We start from the raw sequence: 22,634 nt of genomic DNA on the forward strand, positions 1-22,634 counted from the left end.
GCACACAGGGTGTCTGCTGGCAGCTCTGGACTCAGATACCCACTGGGTACCACCTGGCCCAGAGAATGGGAGATTTGTATCCTATGGGCTTCCCAAAAGGTCAGCCAACCTGTAGGGGCCCATTCCGTCCACCTGCCCTCTTGCTCTCTTTCCTGCCAGGATGCCATAGTCCTAAAGTGGACTAGGCAGTCACGCGGGATTCGGATTTACTAGGCATGCGAGATCGTATTCTGCCCTCCTGAAAAGTGCTTGTGGAGTCTAGGATGCTTTCTAGTTTCCTTAATTGTGCCTACCCCCTGCTAAAGCCAGTCTAAGGGAGGGATCTGTGGTCACTAAGCATGTTGTCTCTCTCCACCCCCACCCTCCTTCCTCATTCCTCTGCCTTCCAGCTGTTCCCCATGGCCCTGCTGGGGACAAATATGTCAGCCTTATGTAGGCTTTGCTGACTCTTAGCTCTAGGGTTCTTTGAATTCCAGTGTCTCTCTGTTATGGTGGCTGACCTGAGTGTCTCCCAAGTTGGATTGGGCGGGCACCCAGCTTTCGTGAGATTCATGTGTGTCCTGCCACCCCTCCCCCTCCCCCCCAATTTCATGCCCTGAGCCTTTTTCACTCCCAGCGTGGGGTTTGCTTGCCGGCCCCCCCCCCGTGTTTGATTTCTCAATTTCTACTTTTTGAAGACCCTCTTCCCACTGTATGCCAGGCTGATTTTTTTCTTTTCTTTCTTTTTTTTTTTCTCACTGAGCTTTTCTGGAGAGATGTTTATTAGACATATTTTGGCTCAGAGAAAAATCAGGCCTGGAGAGAGGTATCCGTGGGTGATAGAGTGAGGGAACATACCGTGTGTGTGTGTGTGTGTGTGTGTGTGTGTGTGTGTGTGTGTGTGTGTGTGTGTGTGTAGAAGAGAAGAAGACTATTTTGAGATCCAGAGACCCAAGAGAGCTGGGCTGAGTGTGGAGGCTGAGACATGGCTTCCCCCTCGCCTTCCTCGTGGAGACACTTGTCTCATTTTGTCTTGTGTGACATCTAGGGGATGCATCCACTTTGCAGTCGCACGTCTGCGGTTGGGATGCTCTAAGAGATGCTGATGGGAGAGTGCCTGCCCGGCTACCTAGGGTGTGCTTCATGCTTGGGGTTCAGGGCCCAGCCCAGGCACTGGCTGAAGCCTGCAGCTTTCCTTGCAGGGCTGGGAAGGAAGGTGTGAAGAAGCCGTCTTATTGAGATGCAGTGAGAACCAGGCGGTGCTGGGTGCAAATGAGCAGCTGGCACGGTGGGGACCCATGCCAGAGTTGACCCATGCCAGAGTTGACCCATGCCAAAGTTGACCTGCCTCTGGGCATTGCCCTCCAGAGCCCTGGACTTGGCCGTCTGTTGTCCAGAGCAGAACTTAATTATTAGGGTTTCAAGGTGTCCCCCAGCTCTCTTCTTTTTGATTCGACTTTAGGGACAAGCAAGCTGCCTTTAGTGGGCCACGTTGCCCACCTCCAGGTAACCTGGCCCTGGGAAAAATCCTTTCTGTTTTCCCAGGCTCCTGTAGTTTGTCTCCTAATCTCCTCACAGGCTATGCTGCAGGTAGTTTTTGCATATGTGAACACACATGTATGTGCATTAACACCACTCCCCATTCTGATTCATGGATCCCTCTGGCCATCAATTCCTCTTGGTCCGGTGCTGGTCTTTGTGTGCCTGGATTCAGTAGGATTTTTCTGCCCAGGTGTCCTATGGGATGCTGGGGATGCAGGGAGACACTCCCTACAGCTGGGACCTCTCCTTTCCTGGATCTGCAAACAGCCTGCAGCCAGATTGGAGGAGGGGAGGCTGGGAAACCTGCCTGGGCCTCTGGCAGGTGAGTGCAACACTCTGCTTTGCTCCAAAAATACTCAGTGATCTTAGCTCTTTCTCTAGAAAACAGTGATGTCACCGGGAGCCAATAAGCTTCTGGAAGGGCTTGCCTCCCTCTCTGCCTCCTCCTTCCGCAAGTTGCAGAGAAGAGGGAAGAAGAGGGGGGAGAGGGAGACACAGGCGACACACACTGACTCCTTGGAGAGGCACAGACAAGAAGAACACAGGCACACAAGAAAGCTCCCCCATTTCTGAAAAGCATGCAAAACCCTTTCTGCCAGAGACCAAAAGAAATCACCTCCCCCCATGCAGACACACACACACACACACACACACACACACACACACACACACACACGGGGGGGGGGCAGGTAGACAGAATCACCCACATGGAGTGGGAGTAAGAAGGAAACAGAGATGGAGGCATTGACAGACATGAGGAAGAAACGAGAGACAGACAGACAGACAAACATGGGAACACAATGCACAAATACACATGTGCACCAATGCCAAAAAAGAGACAAAGACAGATACCTATAGGAGTCAGAAAGAGAGAAGCCAGACCTGGCGAAAGGAGAGAAGCTGGTACAGAGGACAGAGAGAGGTGGGCAGTGCTCAGAGATACACACACAGCTAGACACACAGACATGAAGGAAAGACACACACACAGGTAGACACACAGACATGAAGGAAAGACACACACACACAGCTAGACACACAGACATGAAGGAAAGACAGAGGCATGAGCTCACGGGGTCACAGGTGCAGAAAGGGCAGAGGTGGTCAGCCAAAGAAAGCTCCCTTGCCCTTCAGCAGGCATCTTTGGGTGGGAGGGCCCAACTGGCGGAAAGCCTCCTGTTGGTGGCTGCTGTCCTTGGTGCTGCCGTGGAGAGCTGGGCTTGGTGGGTGGTGTAGGGAGAAATGTGTGTTGTTAGCTTGGGAGTCCTGGGCAGTTGAAGGGAGGCAAAGGTGAGGCTGTCCTTCTCATTGGAAGAAATGATCAAGGTGACCTTGCCATCTCCCTCTCCCTTCCTGGTGTGAGAAGGGTGTCTGGCTGGAGGTGGACTTCAGGTTTTGTTTGCTCTGATGTGTGGACAGTGTCCCCAGAGTTAGCCTCTTTCCTGGCTCCTCAAGCTTGCAGTTTGGATAGGGTCAAGGCCTCTCTTGCCTGTTTCTGTCCCTTAACCTCTTCCCCATATGGGTGTACCCTCCCCGCTCCCTGATTTTGATGTCCCCTGTGAAAGGTAGGGGGTCGCTCCAATGACCCCTGCTTTGCTAACATCGTCTTCCTCCCTTCATGGTGATGTCTGCGGATGCTGGGAGAGTCTAATAGATTCAAGGCCTGGAAACTGGATGGCTGCAGTGCCTCCTGTTCCGCTCGCTCTGCAGCAAGGCTGGCGCACTGGGTTGGAGGAGGGGCTGGAGAGGCCGCTCAGGCCCGTGGGGCTTTCCCTCTGGTGTTGCCAAGCAGCCTCCTTAGCTTGTTAGGGATTCCCCGCTCCTGTATGCAGCCCTCTTGTTTAGTGCTGTAACACCAGGCTGAGCTGGGGGTGGGGCAGAGGAGGAGGAGGCCGGCTCTGCCTTCGCCCACCAGGCTCCAGTGGGAAGTGCCTTGCTTCAGAAAGAATGCTGAATGTTCAAAGGACTACGAGCTGGGCAGGGCACCCAGGCCTGAAGGTCCCTTGTTCCCTGTGTCTATAGCTCCTGATGCCTCTTCACAGGGCAGGGGTTACCTGAGGAAGGAAAGCCAGGCATGATTATGCCTGCTGCTTTTTTGGGCGTAGCATGGGGAGTCTTGGTGGCGAGACTCTTCTTCCAAAGCTGTGGGGGGGGGCTTGAATGTCCTCAGGGCAGAGGGAGGTATGCATAAGAGGTGGGTGTCCAGGGTGCACTGGGGACCCTAGGGGAGGGAAGGGGCAGACCCAGAAGTGGGGAGGGAGGGCTGGATATCAGCATGAACTGTAGGAGCAGGATCTTTTTTTTTTTGCCAACTCCTCATGTGTCACCTTGGCTGTCCTTGTTAGGTGCCCACGGCCTGCGAGAGGAACCCGAGTTTGTGACTGCTCGAGCCGGTGAGGGTGTCGTCCTGAGATGCGACGTCATCCATCCAGTGACGGGACAGCCCCCGCCCTATGTTGTAGAGTGGTTCAAGTTTGGGGTCCCCATCCCTATCTTCATCAAGTTTGGCTACTATCCCCCACACGTGGACCCTGAATATGCAGGTAAGGTGTGAGTGATGAGGGCTGTGCCCTCTTTATCCCCACTGCCCTCTAGGTCCTGGCTGTGCTGAGCCTTCTTCCCAGGACTCAGTGGTACCCACGGAGCCCCGGGCACTCTTCATTTTTATCTCTGTCCCTTCTTGACTGGTCCTATTATCTCTGTTTCTCATGATCTTCGCCCCTTGCCTTCTCTCTCTACCTTCTACTCTCCAGGAGAGGCAAACAGGAAGCCTGTCTGTTCAGCCTGGGGATGTGATGAGAGGCCAGGAGACCAGGGCAAACTAGAAAGAGGGCCCCCTGGGAGGAAGCAAGGACTAGAGGGAGGAAGGGATTCAGACAGCTCCATCCCTTGCCAGGTATGGTGCAAGGCTGCAGGATCTGCTGTCCGTGTGCCCCCACTGTCCTGTCTTTGAAGTTGGGTGTCCTATGCTGAGCCTGGTATGCACCTCCACTGTTTGCTGCCTGTGGCCCTGGCAGACACCCCATCTCACCTCCTCTGCCACTACCCTCCCTCCCGTTCCCTGGCCCTGTTTATGCGTTGCTCTGTAATTATTCTGCCAGCGTGGTCTCCCTGTGACTCACTGCTGCCGCCCGCCCGCCAGCCCGCCAGAGAAGAGGGTACAGGGTGTGTGCCTGTTTATGTCTGCTAGTGGGAATGTGTGCTGGAGCTGAAGGGAAGTGAGGAGACAGGCAGGACCCTGCCTTTGCCTTTCTCTCTTCCTGTGGCTTCTGAGATCTGAATTGCCGTCTCTGAGAATGCATCCATTCTTTTCCCTCCCTCCCTCCCTCCCTCCCTCCCTCCCTCCCTCCCTCCCTCTCTCCCTCCCTCCCTCCCTCCCTCCATCCCTCCCTCCCTCCATCCCTCCCTACCTATCTCCGTCTCCCCTCCCTCCATTTCTTCCTTTGGTGTTGGTGAGGGAACTCAAAGCATGGCTCTCTCCAAGCAGCTGCTGTACCCTTGAACTCCACGCGAGTCCCTGCGTCTCAGGGTCTCACTAAGTTGCCCATTCCGGCTCCCAGCTCCCAGTCCTCCCGCCTTAGCCTCCTGAGTAGCAGGGATTACAGGCCTGTACCACCGTGCCAGGCCTTTTGCTGCTTGGCTTTCTTCTGCACCTATGTCCCCTACCCTCCTTTTGGCCAGGATTAACTTTGATAGTCTTTTTAGGCAGAGTGGCATCGGAGTTCCTACAAGGAAGGCTTGACTCCAAGGCGGGGAGGCCTGCAGAGGAAGTGGTGGTTTTGGTTTGGATGACTGTGGGCCGGAATGGAAGGGGGAAAGAGGGGCCCCTGGGCTGCTTTGTCAACAGCTACAGTGCAGGCAGGGACTCTGCTATGCCCTATGCATCACAGAGGTGGCCAAGAGGAGCCGCCAGCCCTTGCCTTGCCTTGCCCTTCTAGGCTGGTCTTTGGGGGCAAATGTTGTCTTGGTACTGGTGGCAAGAGTGGAAAGGACCGGAACATCTGGCCCTGGCCGGCCTCCCCTCTGCCTCTTTAGGGAAAGCCAGACAGAAGGAAGCTGGGCCAAACAGGTTCTGAGCATCCAGCAGGGACGAAGACATTGTGGGTCTTGTTGGGCAACCCCAGTCTATCCTCTTCTGTATCTTTCTCTTCTCATCTCTGCGTCCATCGTGCCTTGCTTTTTGTCCCAGATCTCCACAAGAATGGGTACATTTTTAAGGAGCAGAGGCTGTTGTCAGTGCCACACACAGCAAGTTGTCCTTATAGACCGGTGCAGGGCCACTTGGGGAGGGGCAGCGGTGCATAGTCAAGGCAGTTTACCTTGGTTTTCGTTGCCTGTTGCCCATGGTGACTGCCGATTGCTGTTTTGGGACACTGGCATGGAAGTGTCTGAAGGGTATGAAGGGTCCCTTTGCCTTTGGTGGGGGGATGGGAGAGCTGATGGCTCAGCCTATGGCTCACTGGGCTCTGTTCACTATGTCCCCCCAGGCCGGGCCAGTCTTCATGACAAAGCATCTCTGCGGCTGGAGCAAGTGCGCTCGGAGGACCAGGGCTGGTACGAATGCAAAGTCCTTATGCTGGACCAGCAGTATGACACATTCCACAACGGCAGCTGGGTCCATCTCACCATTAACGGTGCGTTAATGTTTCTTTCTTGGAATGGCCAAGGAAGATGGCCTCTGGGCCTAATCTGGAGGAAGTGACTCTACAAAGAAGAGCCCCAGTAAGCCCCTGGCCCCATAAGATCTTGGTTCACGTCTTTACACCCCTCAGATGTGTTCCTGGAATTCATGGGTCAATAGCAACAGGTACCCTGTGTGCAGGGTGGCATCAGAGTTCCTCTCAGGAATGCTTGAATCTGCTTCTGAGCACCAGGGGATTTGAATTGGTCAGTGTTGCTGTCATTTCTCAGCCTTGGATGATTTGCTAGCCCAGGGAATGCCTTTTCTCAGGTGGAGTTCCTTGAATCTCAGCATGGTTCTTCCTGGTTGCTTACTTAGTCCTTGTTAACTGGGTTTATTTGGGTAATAAGTACCGAGGGTCTATTATGTTCCTAGCCCCGCACCAGGTGATGGGTAAATAATGTTGAGTAAACCCAGACCCATTTCCTGCTTGAACAGGGTTTACCGGCTAATAAAATGTGAGAATCCTGGGAAGAAGAACTGTTTAAATGGCTGTCAGTTATTTATAGCTCATGTTAAATGGATTGTGCTATGCACAGATGCTTTTCAAGTGTCTGACTGGGGCAAGGAGGCCTGGGTGAGCTTGCCGAGCACCAGGGCTGGTCTAGGCTGGGGTGTTCTGGGTTCACAGTGGGCATGGTCTGAGGGGCTGAGTCTTAAGGTCTCCATATAGGATGAGGTTTTAATACCACACATGCTGAGGTATTCTGTATCTGGGATAAATCTGGGAATATAGATGCTGTGGCCCTGAGAATTGATGCTCCTAAATTAGAAATTTCTCTGGAGATGGTTCTGACTTGAAGAATGGTTCTGTCTCCCATTCCTAGTAGGGCTCGGCGAGACTCATACTCTGCCTGGGTTTGGGAGCCTGTCCAGAGTCTGCGTAGAACAGTCTTTTAGTTTTTTCTTAAAGATAATTCTTTTTTCAGTGTTGGAAATCAAACCCAGGGCCTTGTGCAGGCCAGCCACATGCTTTGCCAAAGTTATATTCTCAGCCTCAGAAGAGATGATTTTAGCAGGAGCGTTGGCCTATAGTGCAGGACACTTAAAAGCTGGTGATCCACGGTCAGAGGCAGAGCAGTCTCTAGGTGTTGTTGGTTCCTGCTGTTGAAGGCAGATTTTAAATGCTCTGTGGTTTTCTCTAGCACCAGCCAACTTTCTTGTGACCGTTTGAGTCATTTGTGGGCACAGGGAAATCTCCTTTCACCGGGAACCTAAGCAGATCGTAACTCAGAAGGCTTTCATGATTGAACACCGTCTCAGAAGATCCTGCATCATCTCCACCCCGCACCCACCCCCACCCAGTGCCTTTTCCTACTGCCTGAAACCACCCTGAGGCCATGGCCTAGCTCTCACATCATCCTGATTGATAGTCTCTATTCCAGGAACCCAGACACCAGTTCCGTAACCAAGATTCATGTTCAGGAAGGTAGAGTTGTCGGAAACTTGCGTTCTGCTGGAGATTGTCTTCGTTTGCTTGAGTTGATTATTCCGGCATTTCTAGTTTCTCAGAGTGGAACAGATGTGGACCAAGGCATGCCGAAGACATGGCTTATTTCTTGAACCCATTGCATATTAAGTCGTTGGGGCCAGCTAAATCACCTCTCCGAGTTTCAGTTTCCTCAGAAAGAGTCTGTTTGCAGGGTGTTGCAGGATTCAGTGGACTGCTGTGTGAGATTGTGTCTCTTAACCATCTGAGGGCAGCCACAGTTTTCACAGTGCGGGGGGTGGGGGGTGGGGGGGGGGAGATGGGGGAGAGTGCAAGCAGATCAAAACGTGGGTGGCAGGGATAGCTGGCCGGAAGGCACCGAGGACCACAGTCCTTTAAAAGTCCTTGCCAACCTACCAAAAGCTATCCATTCAAGACTTAATTTCCCAGTGTCCTCTCTGTGGCAGGAGTCAGGCAGGGGACGTGACCCAAGCCTGGTGTTTAAGGCTTCCAGTCATGTCAAGAAATGATTGCCTCGTGCCTTCTGGAGCACAAAGGAGGGAGAGCCTCCGAGGACGTGGCCTCTGCAGAAACCTGGCCAGGGAGGAACTTAGGCAAGAGCAGGAAGGGAGGTGGGAAAGGTCCTTCCCTACAGGACTTTTGGGAGTCCAAAGGAGGAGAGCACCACAGTTAGGTAGGTTGTGACATCTGAGTGCTGGGCAGAGCACCGAGGCGGAGCCGCTATCTGCTCTGTGCTTGAGAACCAGACTGTCCTGTGCAGTTCACTATCACCCAGGAGCCGGCCAGGATGATGAGCGGAGCAGAACAGCATCCTACTTGAAAGAGAGCTCCCGCCAAAGCCCCCATTTCCTCTCTTCCAAAATTTCTTCCTGTGTGAATTATTTCCATTCTGGACAGAAAGAAGCGGGTGCTAGCCTTTTGTCGAATCCAGAGCAGAATGTGTAATGTCAGGCATCTTGTGACAGGGCTACCTTTGGAGATAAGAAAGAAAGGCTAGGATAAAAATAAGAGTTATAATAAATTGTCTCATTCGCCTCCTGTGTTTCTTTGAAGACTGACTAGGTGAAAACAATCCCAATTATTCCTTTATCATGCGTGAAATACCTCTGAAGCCCAAGCCAAGTTTTGCTTTAGGTCTGGTATATGGCTTGGAGGAGAGGCCAGCTTATTTCCAACCTGCGCTATTAATTGTAGGGCACTTGCAAGAGGAATTAAGCCTGGGAATGCAGCTGGCAAGCTAACACCTAATTCAGTAAATAATTGAGAGTCAAACCATTATTTTCCTGAAAACTTGAAATTGTTCAAAGTACTTTCCTGATTAGCACCTAAATAATAAAGTAATTATGTAATTAGTAATTAATTTGTCACTTCAGGACATAATTTAATTTATTATCTTTTCTTTTAAGCTTGACACCAGAGGTAACAGAGGCTGTGGTTGAGTTAACTGAATTTCAGGGGCAGGGTGGGTGAATGTAGGCTCTGGTACGAGCACATGTTCTCAGTGCCTGGAGGCCGGAGTTCCAGGACACCTTTACAAGGACTTGGGAAGGCTTGTCACCATTGCTTTTAGCATCTTTCCGAACATTGGCTGAGCGCCGTGTTTCTTGGGAATGTATGTTTTATGTGATGAAATGTACTTCTTTATTCATCCTATAGTTCCAAGTGTCCTGTGTCCCCACCTAGCTATAGGTATTGGAGATTCTAGGCCAAGGTGTCCCTGCTTGGTCTTGCCTCCAAGAGGATGTATGTACTTGCGTTTGTACTGGACTGTAGACATGCGTGTCGTAGGTCTTTATTCATTTATTTATTTCATTCGGGTTTTTTTTTTGTTCACGAAATGTTTGTTGAGCACTGTACACCCAGGAGCGACAGGAAATCTGAGTATTCCATGGCACTAGGAAAAGACTGCTCACGCAAATCAATGAAGTGGGAACTGGATATAGAGTTGCAGGTCGAGGAAGAGCTCTGCAAATGGATGGTCTTGAGGCTGGCGTTCTTGCTGTAGGGGGGACACAGAAAGCCAGTGTTGTTAGAGTCTGCAGGAGAACATGTCTAGGAGATGCAGCTAGTGCAGTCAGGACCCAACCCTAGCACTCTGACTGACTCTTGGTGCACAGCTATGTGGAGGGGGACGCAGTCTTTCTGAAGCTCTTCTTTAGTCTTCAGACTAAGGCTCCCAGGTGTGGTAATGACAGTAGTGACGGCAGAGCAATCAGAGTTTACTGTAAGCATGTGTCTGCATTTTACACATGATCTCTCATAAACCTTATCTTTCTTATTACCTACATCAATTCTGGAGGTTGGAGGATTCAGAGAAAGCCCAGAGAGTCTGAGGAACCTGTCTGAGATTATATGGTAGGCTAGTATTTGAACTTGGACCCTTGAGGGGGAACACAGGATGGTTTTGGTGCTAGTATTCTGAATAGCCATTTTGGAAGAGCATGGAACCAATAGTCTGAGAGGTCAAAGTTGACCAGATTTGTCTCTGCAAGCAGCTCAGGCAAAGGATGCTGAGTTTCTTAAAAGCCGATTATCCAAACAGGATGGAGTGTTAATCATACCTTCAGTGCACGGGAGAGGATAACCTCATGTAATCAGGGGAGAATTAAGAAGGTAGTAGCCTGTGGAATTCACTACTCACCTTTATCCACAGGAGCCAAAGAGGAGGAGGCAGGCAGGGAGATTTTTCCCTGTCTGTGGAATGAGGTAAAAGTAAGACTGCACATCTGTTAGCCTGGGACCTATATTGGGCCTTGATGGGACTCAGTCAAGAAAGCTCCTGTGAATGAATGGGCTTGGTAGAACTGGGATACAGGGAGTAGGAGACCCTGTGTATCGTGATTATCTTGAAGGGAGGTGGGAGACTCTTCAGTTGTGTTTGTCATGTTCCTAGCACTGAGCACGGCAGCTTCCCAATAGTAGGTAGTAGCTAAGTTCAGCCGGGTAAGTTTAGAATTTGGAGCTAGCCAGACTGAGAATAGGCGCCAAAGTTGACCAAATTGTCTCTGCAAGCAGGCTCAGGCAAAGGGTGCTGAGTCTCTTAAAAGCCCATAATCCAAACCAGATGGAGTGTTAATCGTACTTTCAGAGCATGGGGGAGGGTACCCTCACATAATCTGCAGGTCCTAGGCCACCCCACCTCCATGGTGTATTATAGGGGGCAGAAGTTTAGGCACTGTTTTTGTTCCTTGCATACTGCAGCGTTCTAAGCACTGGTGGATTGAGTCCGTCTCTCACTTTCCTGGTGTTCTTTGCAGCCCCTCCCACCTTTACAGAAACACCCCCCCAGTACATTGAGGCCAAGGAAGGGGGAAGTATTACCATGACTTGTACTGCTTTTGGGAACCCTAAGCCCATCGTCACCTGGCTCAAGGAAGGGACCCTCCTCGGTGCTAGTGGAAAGTTCCAGGTGAGTACTGCTCTCACCTGGGTACCAAAACCACCCTTTCTTGTCCTCCCTCCCTGCCTATCTCCCATCTAAGGCAGCTGGCCACTGATGCTATGTGTACAGAATCAGAGTTCTGTACCTGGAGGCAGGCAAACCAATGGCCTGACTTGACTGGAAGCATTCTGCTGCCTTTAGTAGGGAGATGAATGAGGAGGACCTTGTCCCTGGCTGCCTCTGTGTATGAGTCCTTGAGGCCATTTCCAGCTTCTCAGAGCTCTTCTCTTTGCTTAAGAGACATGTTGGTGAGGCACACAGGTGATGTTGGGTTCTTTCTGTGCTCCTAGGTGAGTGACGGTAGCCTGACGGTGACATCAGTCAGTCGGGAAGACAGAGGCGCCTACACCTGCCGAGCGTACAGCATCCAGGGCGAGGCTGTGCATACAACTCATCTGCTTGTTCAAGGTAGGGAAACTTTTTCAGCCTCTGTATCTCTGAGACTCTAGGAGGCTTCCAGGCCTGCTGAACCGTGGAGAACATTTTCTCAGGGCATAGTAGAGGAGCTAGGTGGGGACTGTCTCACATATATCACTTATCCAGGCCCCCCCCCCGGTCAGCTGGGAAATGGTGTAGCTGTTTCTGAGAGTGCATTCCTGGTATGTCTCTGCCTCCCTTGGAGAGGAGACACCCTTGGGTCATCTCTCCATCAGTGACATCATCAAAGATAGGACAGTAATCTAAAGCACCTGACATTTAAACACCACCGGGGATTTTGAGTGAAGCTGGGTTCTGTAGTCAGCTTTGAGATGTTGGCCTCTCTGTCCGGCCCCAGAGTGCCCTGAAAGGGACTGAGCGAGCACTCACTACTCGGGATGGGAAGATTGTCAGGTCTAGGGATCTGTGCATGCTGGAGTCACAGTGTGAGTTAATTAAGGGTAGTTGTGTCTAGTTGGTGGTGACATTTTCTCCTTTGGCTTCTGAGGGCTTAGCAGGAGCTGAGGCAGGTTGTGTAAAGCAGCAATACCCCTCTAAGGGAGAGCCAAAGCCCAGCTCTGCTGAGGTCTGGCTTACCAGTCCCAAAGCTTGCTGGATTTTACCTCTTTGCTCCCCAGACTCCTCTCCTGAGGCCCGAACCTCTGACTAGAGGACAGTACAAGGTTCTGTCTACTTCAGGGATAATCGAGCCTCATACCTTCTGGCCTGAGCTCTGTTGGAGAGAGCTGGGCAGGAAAGGTGTGTAGGTTATAAATGGCTCGTCTGGAAATCATGGAGCCATTGCAGATGTGGTACTGAAGGGTGCCTGAGCCTCCCAGCAGTTGGGAGCATCTCCATGATGACTGCCTGGGCTCTGCACGTTGAGCATCCCAGAGCTTCCTGGAAAGCTTGGCATGGCAACCCTCCCAATCAGTTGGGAGCATCTCCATGATGACTGCCTGGACACCCCACGTTGAGCATCCCAGAGCTTCCTGGAAAGCTTGGCATGGCAACCCTCCCAATCAGGAGAGGTGATGTTTACTCCCTGTTCTCTCCAGGGCCTCCCTTCATTGTTTCCCCTCCTGAGAACATCACCGTCAACATCTCCCAGGATGCTCTGCTTACCTGCAGGGCAGAGGCGTATCCCGGCAACCTCACCTACACCTGGTACTGGCAGGATGAGAACGTCTACTTCCAGAAGTGAGCAGCACGCACCTTCAACCCTCTCCCATGGGTCCCCACAGGCCACTGCCTTGAGAGAGGGGCCCCGGCAGTGCTTGGGAACCCTAAGTTTCCTTATTGCCTCTAGGGGAGGTGAAGGGGCTCATTACTACCTTGCTTGTATTTCTGCCGACATCCTTGCCTGCTTGTCATTGTTTTTGCAGTGACCTGAAGCTAAGGGTGCGGATACTGATTGATGGGACCCTGATCATCTTCCGAGTGAAGCCAGAGGATGCTGGAAAGTATACCTGTGTCCCTAGCAACAGCCTGGGGCGCTCCCCCTCTGCCTCAGCATACCTGACTGTGCAATGTGAGTAGGGGTGAGGAAGGGGGTTCTGGGAATTCTAGTAGGTGCAAGTTGCACTAGCTACATTGGAAGTTGAAGACCCAGCATGTTTCTGAGGACCAGAGGAACACCCGAAGGAGGACTAGTCCTCTAGAGGAGGCCATGACCAGTCTGGCCAATAGAGTGAACTGATGCTGGCTGAGGTTGTCTGTGGGCTGGTCATCACTTGGTGTCAGCCAGTTCATTGATTCAAGCTTAGGTCATGTTCAAGGATAAAAAGACCTTAGCTTTGAACATTTGCCATTCAGAATGGTAGTCCTTTTGTTATTGAGTACTAGTTTATTCCTGGTCCTTGAACTAGTTGCTGCTAGACACATTTTCCTAGGTGTCTGAGGGAGAAGGGTATAGATGGAAGTTTCTGCCCTGCCAGGTCCCATGTCCGTTTAGTCCCAAATAAAAAACACAGAGGCTTACATTAGTTATAAATTGTTTGGCCGATGGCTCAGGCTTCTTATTGGCTAGCTCTCTCTTGGTTATTAACCCATTTCTATTAATCTGTGAATCATTGCAGAGCAACCTTGGGTGACTCTCCAGGCAGCCAGCTGTTTCTGTCATTTCTCACATTTTCTGGAAGTCACTTGCTCGCACTTCCTGTTTACTCAGTTAATATTATTTCCTTCTTGGGTCTCTGAGGGAGTTGAAGACTAGATAGTATAGTTATAGTTTTCCTTGTTTACTCAGTAAAGGGACTCCCTAAAGATGTGTTAAGTGTAATAGGTCTGAAAGACATTAAAAGATAATTTGATAATGCAAATTAGAATAGAAAGTAAATTAGGTACAAGACTTTGGACTCTTCAAGAAAGAGTAGATAATGGAGTATTTTCTCTGAATTTGTCAAATGCCAATGGACTAGACATTGTTGATGTACTTATTGCCTGTACATATTGTATATAGTTATTATAGCTATTGTATATAGTTTTTCTTATATTAGTAATAGCCTTTTTTAAATTTTAGACAAAAAAAGGGGGATATGTGGTGATATCTTGTTTGTGTAAACAAAGCCTCTCTGAGGGTCAGAGAATGGAGCTTGCCACTAGCTAACCATAGAGGGCTGGAGGTCTGTACGGACAGGCAGGAAGTGAGATAGGTAGGCAGAAGCAGGATATAAGCAGGGAGAAAGAGGAACTCACTCTCTTGTTTGCTGAGATGCTAGGTAAGGTGTGGCTGTGGCTTGCTCCTTCTCTCTGATCTCTCAGCATTTTTCTCTGATCCTGGGTTTTTATTAATTAGTCCAGTTAAGAACTCCATTGACAGAAGGGTTAGTTTCCCTGCCAGCTGTACTCCTACCTTTTCACATGTGGACGCTGTGTGCTGAGAGGAACGGTACCTTCCTAGGTGACTTGGTCAGCTTCCATACCTGGCTCCCTTCTGGCTCCATAGTCCCTCTACTTCAGATCTGTGAGACTCAAGTTAATGAGCTGCTGTTCTGCCAGACCCACAGAGGGCTTCTGTGTGAGCCCTAGACCCTACCTAGTTTTAATACTTGGGGCGCCTTGGGTTGCTCTCCTACCTCATGACAAGCTGGACATTGTGACAGAGTGAGATGGGAAGATGGGTAATGAAGATGAATATCTTCCTTTTGCCTCATGGATGGCCTTGTCACTCAGGCCACAAAGGCTGTAGGCTGTTGCTATAGGTGACAGACCTCCATTATCAGAATGCTGCTGTGGGGGAATTGTATACACTATAGGACATGGAGTGGCAGGGGTGAACAGTGTGGCATGGTGACCCAAGTCAGCCTCTGAGCTGAGGACAGCTGGAGGAACAATTGGTGGCCTTTGGAGCTCCCCCCCAGCCCCCCATGGCTGCACAGGTCTGAGTGTTTGCACGGGTCTGATGCTGAACCGGCAAGTTCACCGCGGTGAAGCTCCATTGGGTTTGCTGTGTCCCACCTCACCCCCATGGTGCGTGTTCCCCCATTTCCGAGGGATGACTTCGCTGGCGGGAGCAAAGGCCTCGGTTCTCTTGCACTGCTGACAACTCATAAGGCTTTGTAGAACGCTGTGGTGCAAGTTCTAGACTTGTATGAGTTGGAAGCCCGGGTCACGGGGTGTATCCCCCTGGACCCGTAGTAGGGAAAGCAGGGGATGGATGTGTGCGTGCAGTCCTGGGGGCCACAGGAAGGGGCTGCTTCATCTTGCAGGTGTGTCTCTCCCTCTGGGCTGGGTGCAGGCAGTGCCACATGAGCTACAAGGTGGCAGTGATGCAGGAGCTAGCAAGCCAACGGGGTTCAGCCTTCAGAAGGATGCCAAGCCGGCCGAGACGAAGGCTCCATCCGGGGAGCTGTGGGCCACTATTGTCTTGCAGAGGCATTTTGTTTTCCCTGGCTCTCCTCAGCACCAGCATCACCACCCACTCCCACTTGTCCCTTTCTACCCCCTTCTTCCCTTCAAAGAGAATCCAGGGAGTTGAGATTTATAGGTGGGTGAGACAAGTATCTTTATTTCTGCTAAAGAGCAGTGCTCAGAGTATTTCCCATTCATAAACCCTTTGAAAACCTTGGAGGAATTAAAAAAAAGACTATCATACAGAAGTAGGAAGCTACATCTAAATATATAACTCGGCCTGGTATTTATGTAAGGCTTTTCTCGGAAGAGCTCAGAATGCTTAAAAGTCACCAACCAACTCATTCATCACAGCCTTCCCAGCTCTGGATCTTTCTCCTTTGTAGCCCCAGGGGCCCTGGGGAGAAATGAGAAGATGTGACTAAACTTTCAGCGCAGACTCCCGGGTCTCTCACTGTCTGTCCTGGCACCACGGTGGACTTTACCTTTAATTGCAGAGTCAAGTGGGATACCGAGGCCGAGGGAAGCCAGACACCCTGCAGGAGGAATTCCAACCAATATGCTTGGGACAGCATTCCACATAGAAGTGACATTGCTCTTTTGATTTAGGATGTGAAGTAATTAACTGCTTACTCCTGAGAGACGTCAGGATACAGAATGGTTGGAGAAGTGCATGGTCATTGTTGGCTTGGCAGGGCTGGGGTAGTCTGGTGAGAGCCATTACCAAGTTTTGAAGACTTAGGGTCGTTTAAAATGTGGCTTTGAATGTCTCCACCCATCCTTTTTTTTTGTTATGTTTTTTGAGGTATACATTTTCCCCACACTCCCCTTCCCTCCTCCCTTTTCCCCTGCTACCCTCTTCCCTGTCCCCCCCCAATTTACTCCTAGGTGGGTCCAGGTCTCACTTAGGGTCCGCTTGGTTACCTAGGTTCTCTGGGGTTGTGGACTGCAGGTTGGTTTTCCTTTGCTTTATGTCTAAATCCCACTTATGAGTGAGTACATGTTGTATTTGTCTTTCTGGGTCTGGGTTACCTCACTCAGGGTGGTGCTTTCTAGTTCCATCCATTTTCCCGCAACTTTCAAGATGTCACTGTTTTTTGTTTTGTTTTTTTTTTTATTGCTGAGCAGTACTCCATTGTGTAAATGTACCGCATTTTCCTTGTCCGTTCTTCAGTTGAGGGGCATCTAGGTTGATTCCAGGTTATGGCTATTAAGAATAATGCCGCTCTGAACGTAGTTGAGCAAGTGTCCTTGTGGTGTGAGTGTGCATCCTTTGGGTATATGCCCAAAAGTGCTATTGCGTGGTCTTAGCCTCCACTCGTTCTTGAAAGGTTCTTAAAAGCCTAGTAAGTTGGTCAGGCAAAAGAAGTGTGCAGCCTGTTGTGCGTGGCCTCTAGGCTGTAAGTGCCAGCGAGTGGGCTTGGTGGTGGCCCTGGCTCCTAGCACTGTGTTGACCACTGGGAATCCGAAGTAGTAGTTGTGAAGGTTCTTTTGTAGGACTCGGGGGTGTGCTCTGGCTCACCGTCTGCTTTGATTGCTCATATAGACTCTCATGGTTTTCCACACCACGCCTTTCACAGACCCAGCCCGTGTCCTCAACATGCCCCCTGTCATTTATGTGCCCGTGGGAATCCATGGCTATATCCGCTGTCCTGTGGATGCAGAGCCACCCGCTACTGTGGTGAAGTGGAATAAGGATGGCCGACCGCTGCAGGTAGAGAAGGTATGAGTGGGATGCATGTTGGGACTGGAGATGAGGAGCATCCTTCCGACAACAGAGATGCTGCCTCTGGGCTCTGGTTCTCTGCCAGCCCACTCCTAAAAAGCCTAGGAAAACAAAGAGCAGTGATCTGGCAGGAGTTTGGCTGCGGTCCACGCCCACAGGGCCATGCCAATGCCAGATGAGCTGCTGTTCTGTCCTAGTCTTGGTCTAGCCCAGCTCAGACCCTGCCTGGAAGTGGCTGGGGGGCAGCGCCTGTGTCCTGACCATGGTTCCCTGGTTTCTTATCGTGTCTGGCAGAACTTGGGTTGGACCTTGATGGACGATGGCTCTATTCGCATCGAGGAGGCCACAGAGGAGGCTCTTGGCACTTACACCTGTGTGCCTTACAACACCTTGGGGACCATGGGCCAGTCTGCCCCTGCACGGCTTGTCCTGAAGGTGAGTCTCCCTGGCCTTACTTTCTATGCATGGCCCCGTGGTGGGCCGTCTTCCTGTGGGCAACCTTTCACACCTGTCTCTGGGCTTCCATTAGGACCCCCCGTATTTCACGGTGCTACCAGGCTGGGAGTACAGGCAGGAGGCCGGCCGGGAACTGCTCATCCCCTGTGCAGCTGCAGGGGACCCCTTCCCTGTCATCACCTGGAGGAAGGTACCTGGGCTTTGATGCTCTTGTGCTGTGGGGGCGGCAGGGAAGATCCAGTGGTGTTTCTGCCTGGACCTGTATGGACAGGCCAGATGTTAGGAGGAGAGGCGACATTAGTGGATAGTGGCGGGGTGTCGGCAATGGGCTCAGGGACTGCAACCCCGTCTTCATCCTCTTCAGACTCCTGAGTTGTAAGCGCTCATCCCTGCTCCCATCCTCTTCCCTGCTCCTTGTTTGGCTAAGGTCGGGAAGCCCAGCAGAAGCAAGCACAGTGCCCTGCCCAGCGGGAGTCTCCAGTTTCGTGCCCTGAGTAAGGAGGACCACGGGGAGTGGGAATGTGTTGCCACCAATGTGGTCACAAGCATCACTGCCAGCACCCACCTCACTGTCATCGGTACGTGCGTGGCTAGGCCATCTGGGGTGACCTTTCTCGCTCTGCAGGTGTCTTTCCTAAGTCAGACTAAAGACTACAACTTGAAGCCCTTGACAGCAGGGGACTCAGGCAGGGGAGGGTCAGGATCCACTATTGTTTGTCCTGTCTTGGGGAGGGCAGGCCTGTGGGAACTGGAATAGAAAAGAGTAGGAATCAGGTGTGGCTGGCTTGTTAGCCAGGCACTGAGGTGTCTGAGGACAGGGCTGGTGTCCATAGCCTGGGGCATGAGGAAGGGACTAATACTCATTGTTCAGATTACTCAGGACATGTCAGCCTGTGTGTAGCCTGTCCCTCTGGGGCTTGACAGTTATAGTTGTACCCAAAGCCAACACAGTATTTTTCTGCTAGTTTAGGCTATGAATAAAGTGGCCTGCATTTTGTCATTCACAACTTGGCAGAGGAGCTGCTGCTCAGAGTCATACCCTTCGTACCCAGTTGGTGCTGGCCTTATACCTGGGCCACTGTTGTCTGTTGTGTGGAACGTGGCCATCTCTTGTGGCTAGAGATGGAAGAGATGTGATTTTTGGGTTTTCCCAGGATGTCAAGGGAATGTTTTATAGTTTGCAAGATGCATGAGAATTTGGTCAGGATGAGAAAGGTTCTGTTTGTCCTCTGGCCTGTGTTCTTGCTGGTGATGCTAGCCTATGTCGTGGGTGGGCTTTTCTCTCTGACCCCAGCAGAGCCAGAGTAGGCCTGGGATCGTGCCCTGGCTGCTGACGCTTCTCATGATGGGTCTTGGTACTACATGCTTTGACCTCTCCCGGATCTCCTACAAGATGATGGGGATGAGCAAATAGGCTCGGCTTCTTTTGGTCTGAGCTGTCTTCCTTGGTCTCCAGGCACCAGTCCCCACGCCCCAGGCAGTGTCCGGGTCCAGGTCTCCATGACAACTGCCAATGTGTCCTGGGAGCCAGGCTATGATGGAGGCTACGAGCAGACATTCTCAGTTTGGTACGGACCTCTGTGAGTCAGCCCCGCATGCTTTGCTCTCTGCTTCTCCCTCCTTTGCCCCCATGTAGGGCATCCAGTCTGCCCCAGCCCAGCCCATCCCATCCAGTCCCATCTCTTCCTGGGGCGGGTGGTGGGCCCAAGGAGACTGGGATCTGTACTTGCCAGCTCTGCAGATGGTCAAGTGGACCAGGCAGTGGTGAAGTTCTTAAGGATGCTAGGAATGTCTATAAGGGACTCAGTGCATCCTTATGGTACCACCCTGGAGGTCAGAATGCCGATTTGGGCGTAAACCGTTCCTGCTCTGCTCTTGCTTTGGTAACCCTCAGCGCCTCCTCATTTCATATCTTACTTCAGCCTTTCTCCAGGTTCCTAACCTTGATGGTGTTGTAAAATAGCGCATGAAGTGTAGGGTCCGGTTTTTATTCTGCTCCTTACCAGGAGGTCCCAGGTACCAGTTAGGAGAACAGGTGTTCCCATCCCTGCCCTTGCCGCCACTGCCTGTATTTTCTCTAGGATTTTGTGCGGGTCATTTTCATGTCTGGTGTCAAACCAGATCAGTGAATTAAGACCCTTGCCCAGACCTCAGGGTAGCTAGACCTCACAAATGCATGGGACAGGGTGAAGACCCAGGCATGGGATGCTGGGACTAGAAGCCGAGCGGCTCCCACATCCCTTGGGCTTCTCATGCCTGACATCTCTGTCCCGATCTGGGAACTGCAGCCTCCAGCTTCACAGACCTCCTCAAGTAGGGGAGATGAACCGTTCCCTTCCTTCTCCTTCGGCCTGTTCGGTCTGAATCTGGGGAGGAGGACCCAGCAGGTGGAGACCCCAGAGCGAGTCTTCAACGGCATGGGCTTGAGGGCGCAGATTTCAGATTGTATGCATGTCTGGGGAGTTTTGAGATCCTCGTGGGTTGTCTGTGTCCCTCGGAGTTGGGGAAGGGTGTCACGTGGTGTGGTAGCGCTGTCTGCTGGCATGGACGGACATTTGGGTGCAGATATGGGCCCCCTTGTGGCCTGTGGTGCTGCTCTACACTGCTGCTCATCTACTCCACCTGTATCACATTCCGGTCACGTGCTTTGGGAGGGAAGGGCAGCTGCCAAGGTGGAGGAGGGTTTTCCCCTTCTTTCTGGCAGGCCCTAGCTCATTGTACTGATATAGTCATTTAGATCCTGCTGGTTTTTCCTCCCCCTTTTCCTTCCCATGCTTTCTCTCGACTCTGCCCACATTATTGGGCATACCCGGTAGCAGTGAGTCTTACAACTTAGAGAGGAAACTGTGGGTACATGTTGAGTTACAGTTCACAGTTGCATCGAGTGGGTCGGTTACCCAGGACAATATCTCCTCCCTGTGGTGTCATCTGGAACTACACCTGCAGCAGGTGGCTTCCTTAATTATTGGGAACTGAGAAGGCTTTGGAGTCGAAAACCCAGTTTCTTTACTCTCCATCATTGTAAATTTCCCCTTGATTGTGACTTTCTAGTCTTTAAGACTGTGGGAGATCTGGTCCCACCACGAAGGAAACCCTGATCATCTTTTGTTACATGCTTTAGATATCCTCAGATGACCCAAGTTGGAGTGGAGCATCCTGGATGACGGACCCCACTTTTGTCTCTCCCTGGTAGGGTAGACAGTCAGGGTTATCTAGGCTCCTTTTCTAGTCATGTCATTGCCCAGGTGCCCATCCTCAAATGCAGTGTCCCTATTCTATCAAGACGGAGCCCATTTATAAAGCAGTGCTTAGAGTGTGGGTTCTCTCACAGTGCAATTGGTAACCTGACCAGTATCTTCAGCATGGTTTACGCCTGAGGACCTCTTTTCACAGGGGAGGTACCACAGTGGGGTGTGCCCTGGTGCCATCAAAGCTGGCATAGCCAAGAGCCGGGCAGGTGGCCCCCCTTTGGTTATCCCTCTTCCCGTCCTTGAACCTGGGGATGCTTGTACGATCACTGCCTTTTCCTTGGGGACCTTGCATGCATGCTATTCTCTCCAGTGTGACCCACCCCACCCCTTCTCCCCCATCCTCTCTCTCTCTCTTTTGGCCAGGATGAAGCGGGCTCAGTTTGGGCCCCACGACTGGCTGTCCTTGTCAGTGCCACCGGGCCCCAGCTGGTTGCTGGTAGACAGCCTGGAGCCCGAGACTGCATACCAGTTCAGTGTCCTGGCCCAGAACAGGCTGGGAACCAGCGCCTTCAGTGAGGTGGTCACTGTGAACACTTTAGGTGAGGCCCTGGGCTGGTATGTATTGGGGCTATTTCTTAGCAGACCTAGACTAGATAGAGGTGATGGTAGCAAGAGGGCTTAGTGTGTGTCACGTCCTTACTAAGTGTTCTTTGTAGTGGTTTCTTCTGACCTCCCTGGAAGGATTTGCCATGTTCTTCTTTGGGTCTGCCTGGTCCCATACCATAGCATTTTAGCTTTATTTTCCGTTGAACCCTCAGATGGAATGGAGAGGTTCAATGGCATGTATGAATGTTTGGCAGTTTTACAAGGGGACAGAGAGTCCTTTTGAGCTATCTGACTTCAGTTGTATGTCTTCTGGGGACCCAAGAGCAGGCCTTGGCAAGCAGACTCTTCCCTGGTGGACTCGAGGTCACGGCTCCAGCCCCCTTTCTGTCCCATGGATGGCAGCTATAAAATGATCACCCCACAGTGAGGTTCCTCTGCTGGGTCTCGTTTTGTTTTTGAATAGGTTCTCCCTGTGTAACCCTGGAATTCACATTGTAACAAGCTGGCCGTGAACTCACAGAGATCTGCCTGTCTCTGCCTCCCAAGTGTTGGGATTAAAGGTGTACACCACCAAGCCTGGCCTGGGCCTCATTTTGAGCTCAAAGGTCCCAAATGGAATAAAAAAAATATGACTCATGTGTTGTGAGAAGAGCTTACCAGATCTTGGGATGAGAACAGAAGGTAAACCGTGTACCTCTTGATAGTGGGGAAGGCATCAGAGGAAACCACATCTGAGGAGTGTGTTGTTAAGCAACGAGGTCATTGTGTAGATGCATGGCACACGAGAAGATGATGCAGCCAAGATTTACAGTGAACTTTAGATCCACGGAGCTGGTGCTGATCGAACAGGGCGGGCCGTTTCCACTGGAAATCTTTTCTGTTGTGGGAGTACACCCTAGCCATAAAGAAATACAGTACAGTAAGTACATACACAACCTGTAGCATGGTTGGGCGCTACCATTGCTGCACAGGCTGCACTGCACACAGCTGCACATTATGTGTCCTGCGGTGCCATATTTGTTCATACCAATGTAGTCAAGTGTGTGAGGAATCCGTTGTTCTCTATTATAGTGGTTACTCTCTTACTAGCTGATAGGAGTTTTTCAGTTTTGCAATTTCATAGGGCCACCATCGGGGATGCTGCTGATGTAGATGCTATGCGTCACGTGACTGTACTCTGCACTAGATTCTTCTCTCTTCTCACGGTGCCTGCTGCTTCCTCCCTTTTGAGGAGGCTTTTGGTTATCTTGCAGTTGTCCTATCATGAAAAGAGTCACAGGGCTCTGCGTCACCAG

At 51.3% G+C, this 22,634-nt stretch overlaps 1 protein-coding gene across 7 annotated transcripts in view; it reads left to right on the forward strand.

Annotated features, from left to right (window-relative positions):
- Igsf9b (immunoglobulin superfamily member 9B) overlaps nt 1–22,634 on the forward strand; it is a 57,750-nt gene that overhangs the window by 6,181 nt on the left and 28,935 nt on the right. For 6 of the 7 annotated variants that reach the window (XM_013119386.3, XM_040729865.1, XM_040729866.1 and 3 more), the window contains exons 2-13: nt 3,864–4,061; nt 6,006–6,152; nt 10,907–11,058; nt 11,382–11,499; nt 12,567–12,708; nt 12,894–13,039; nt 16,941–17,083; nt 17,381–17,521; nt 17,616–17,732; nt 17,970–18,120; nt 18,999–19,122; nt 21,157–21,332. In XM_013119386.3, the coding sequence (XP_012974840.1) occupies nt 3,864–4,061; nt 6,006–6,152; nt 10,907–11,058; nt 11,382–11,499; nt 12,567–12,708; nt 12,894–13,039; nt 16,941–17,083; nt 17,381–17,521; nt 17,616–17,732; nt 17,970–18,120; nt 18,999–19,122; nt 21,157–21,332 (1,755 nt within the window). The remainder of the gene's footprint in view (nt 1–3,863; nt 4,062–6,005; nt 6,153–10,906; nt 11,059–11,381; nt 11,500–12,566; nt 12,709–12,893; nt 13,040–16,940; nt 17,084–17,380; nt 17,522–17,615; nt 17,733–17,969; nt 18,121–18,998; nt 19,123–21,156; nt 21,333–22,634) is intronic. The other variant, XM_005078492.4, reaches the window with a different exon arrangement.

This window comes from Mesocricetus auratus, unplaced genomic scaffold (assembly GCF_017639785.1).
Source record: "Mesocricetus auratus isolate SY011 unplaced genomic scaffold, BCM_Maur_2.0 Super-Scaffold_100022, whole genome shotgun sequence".
In the NCBI taxonomy this organism is placed as follows: Eukaryota; Metazoa; Chordata; class Mammalia; order Rodentia; family Cricetidae; genus Mesocricetus; species Mesocricetus auratus.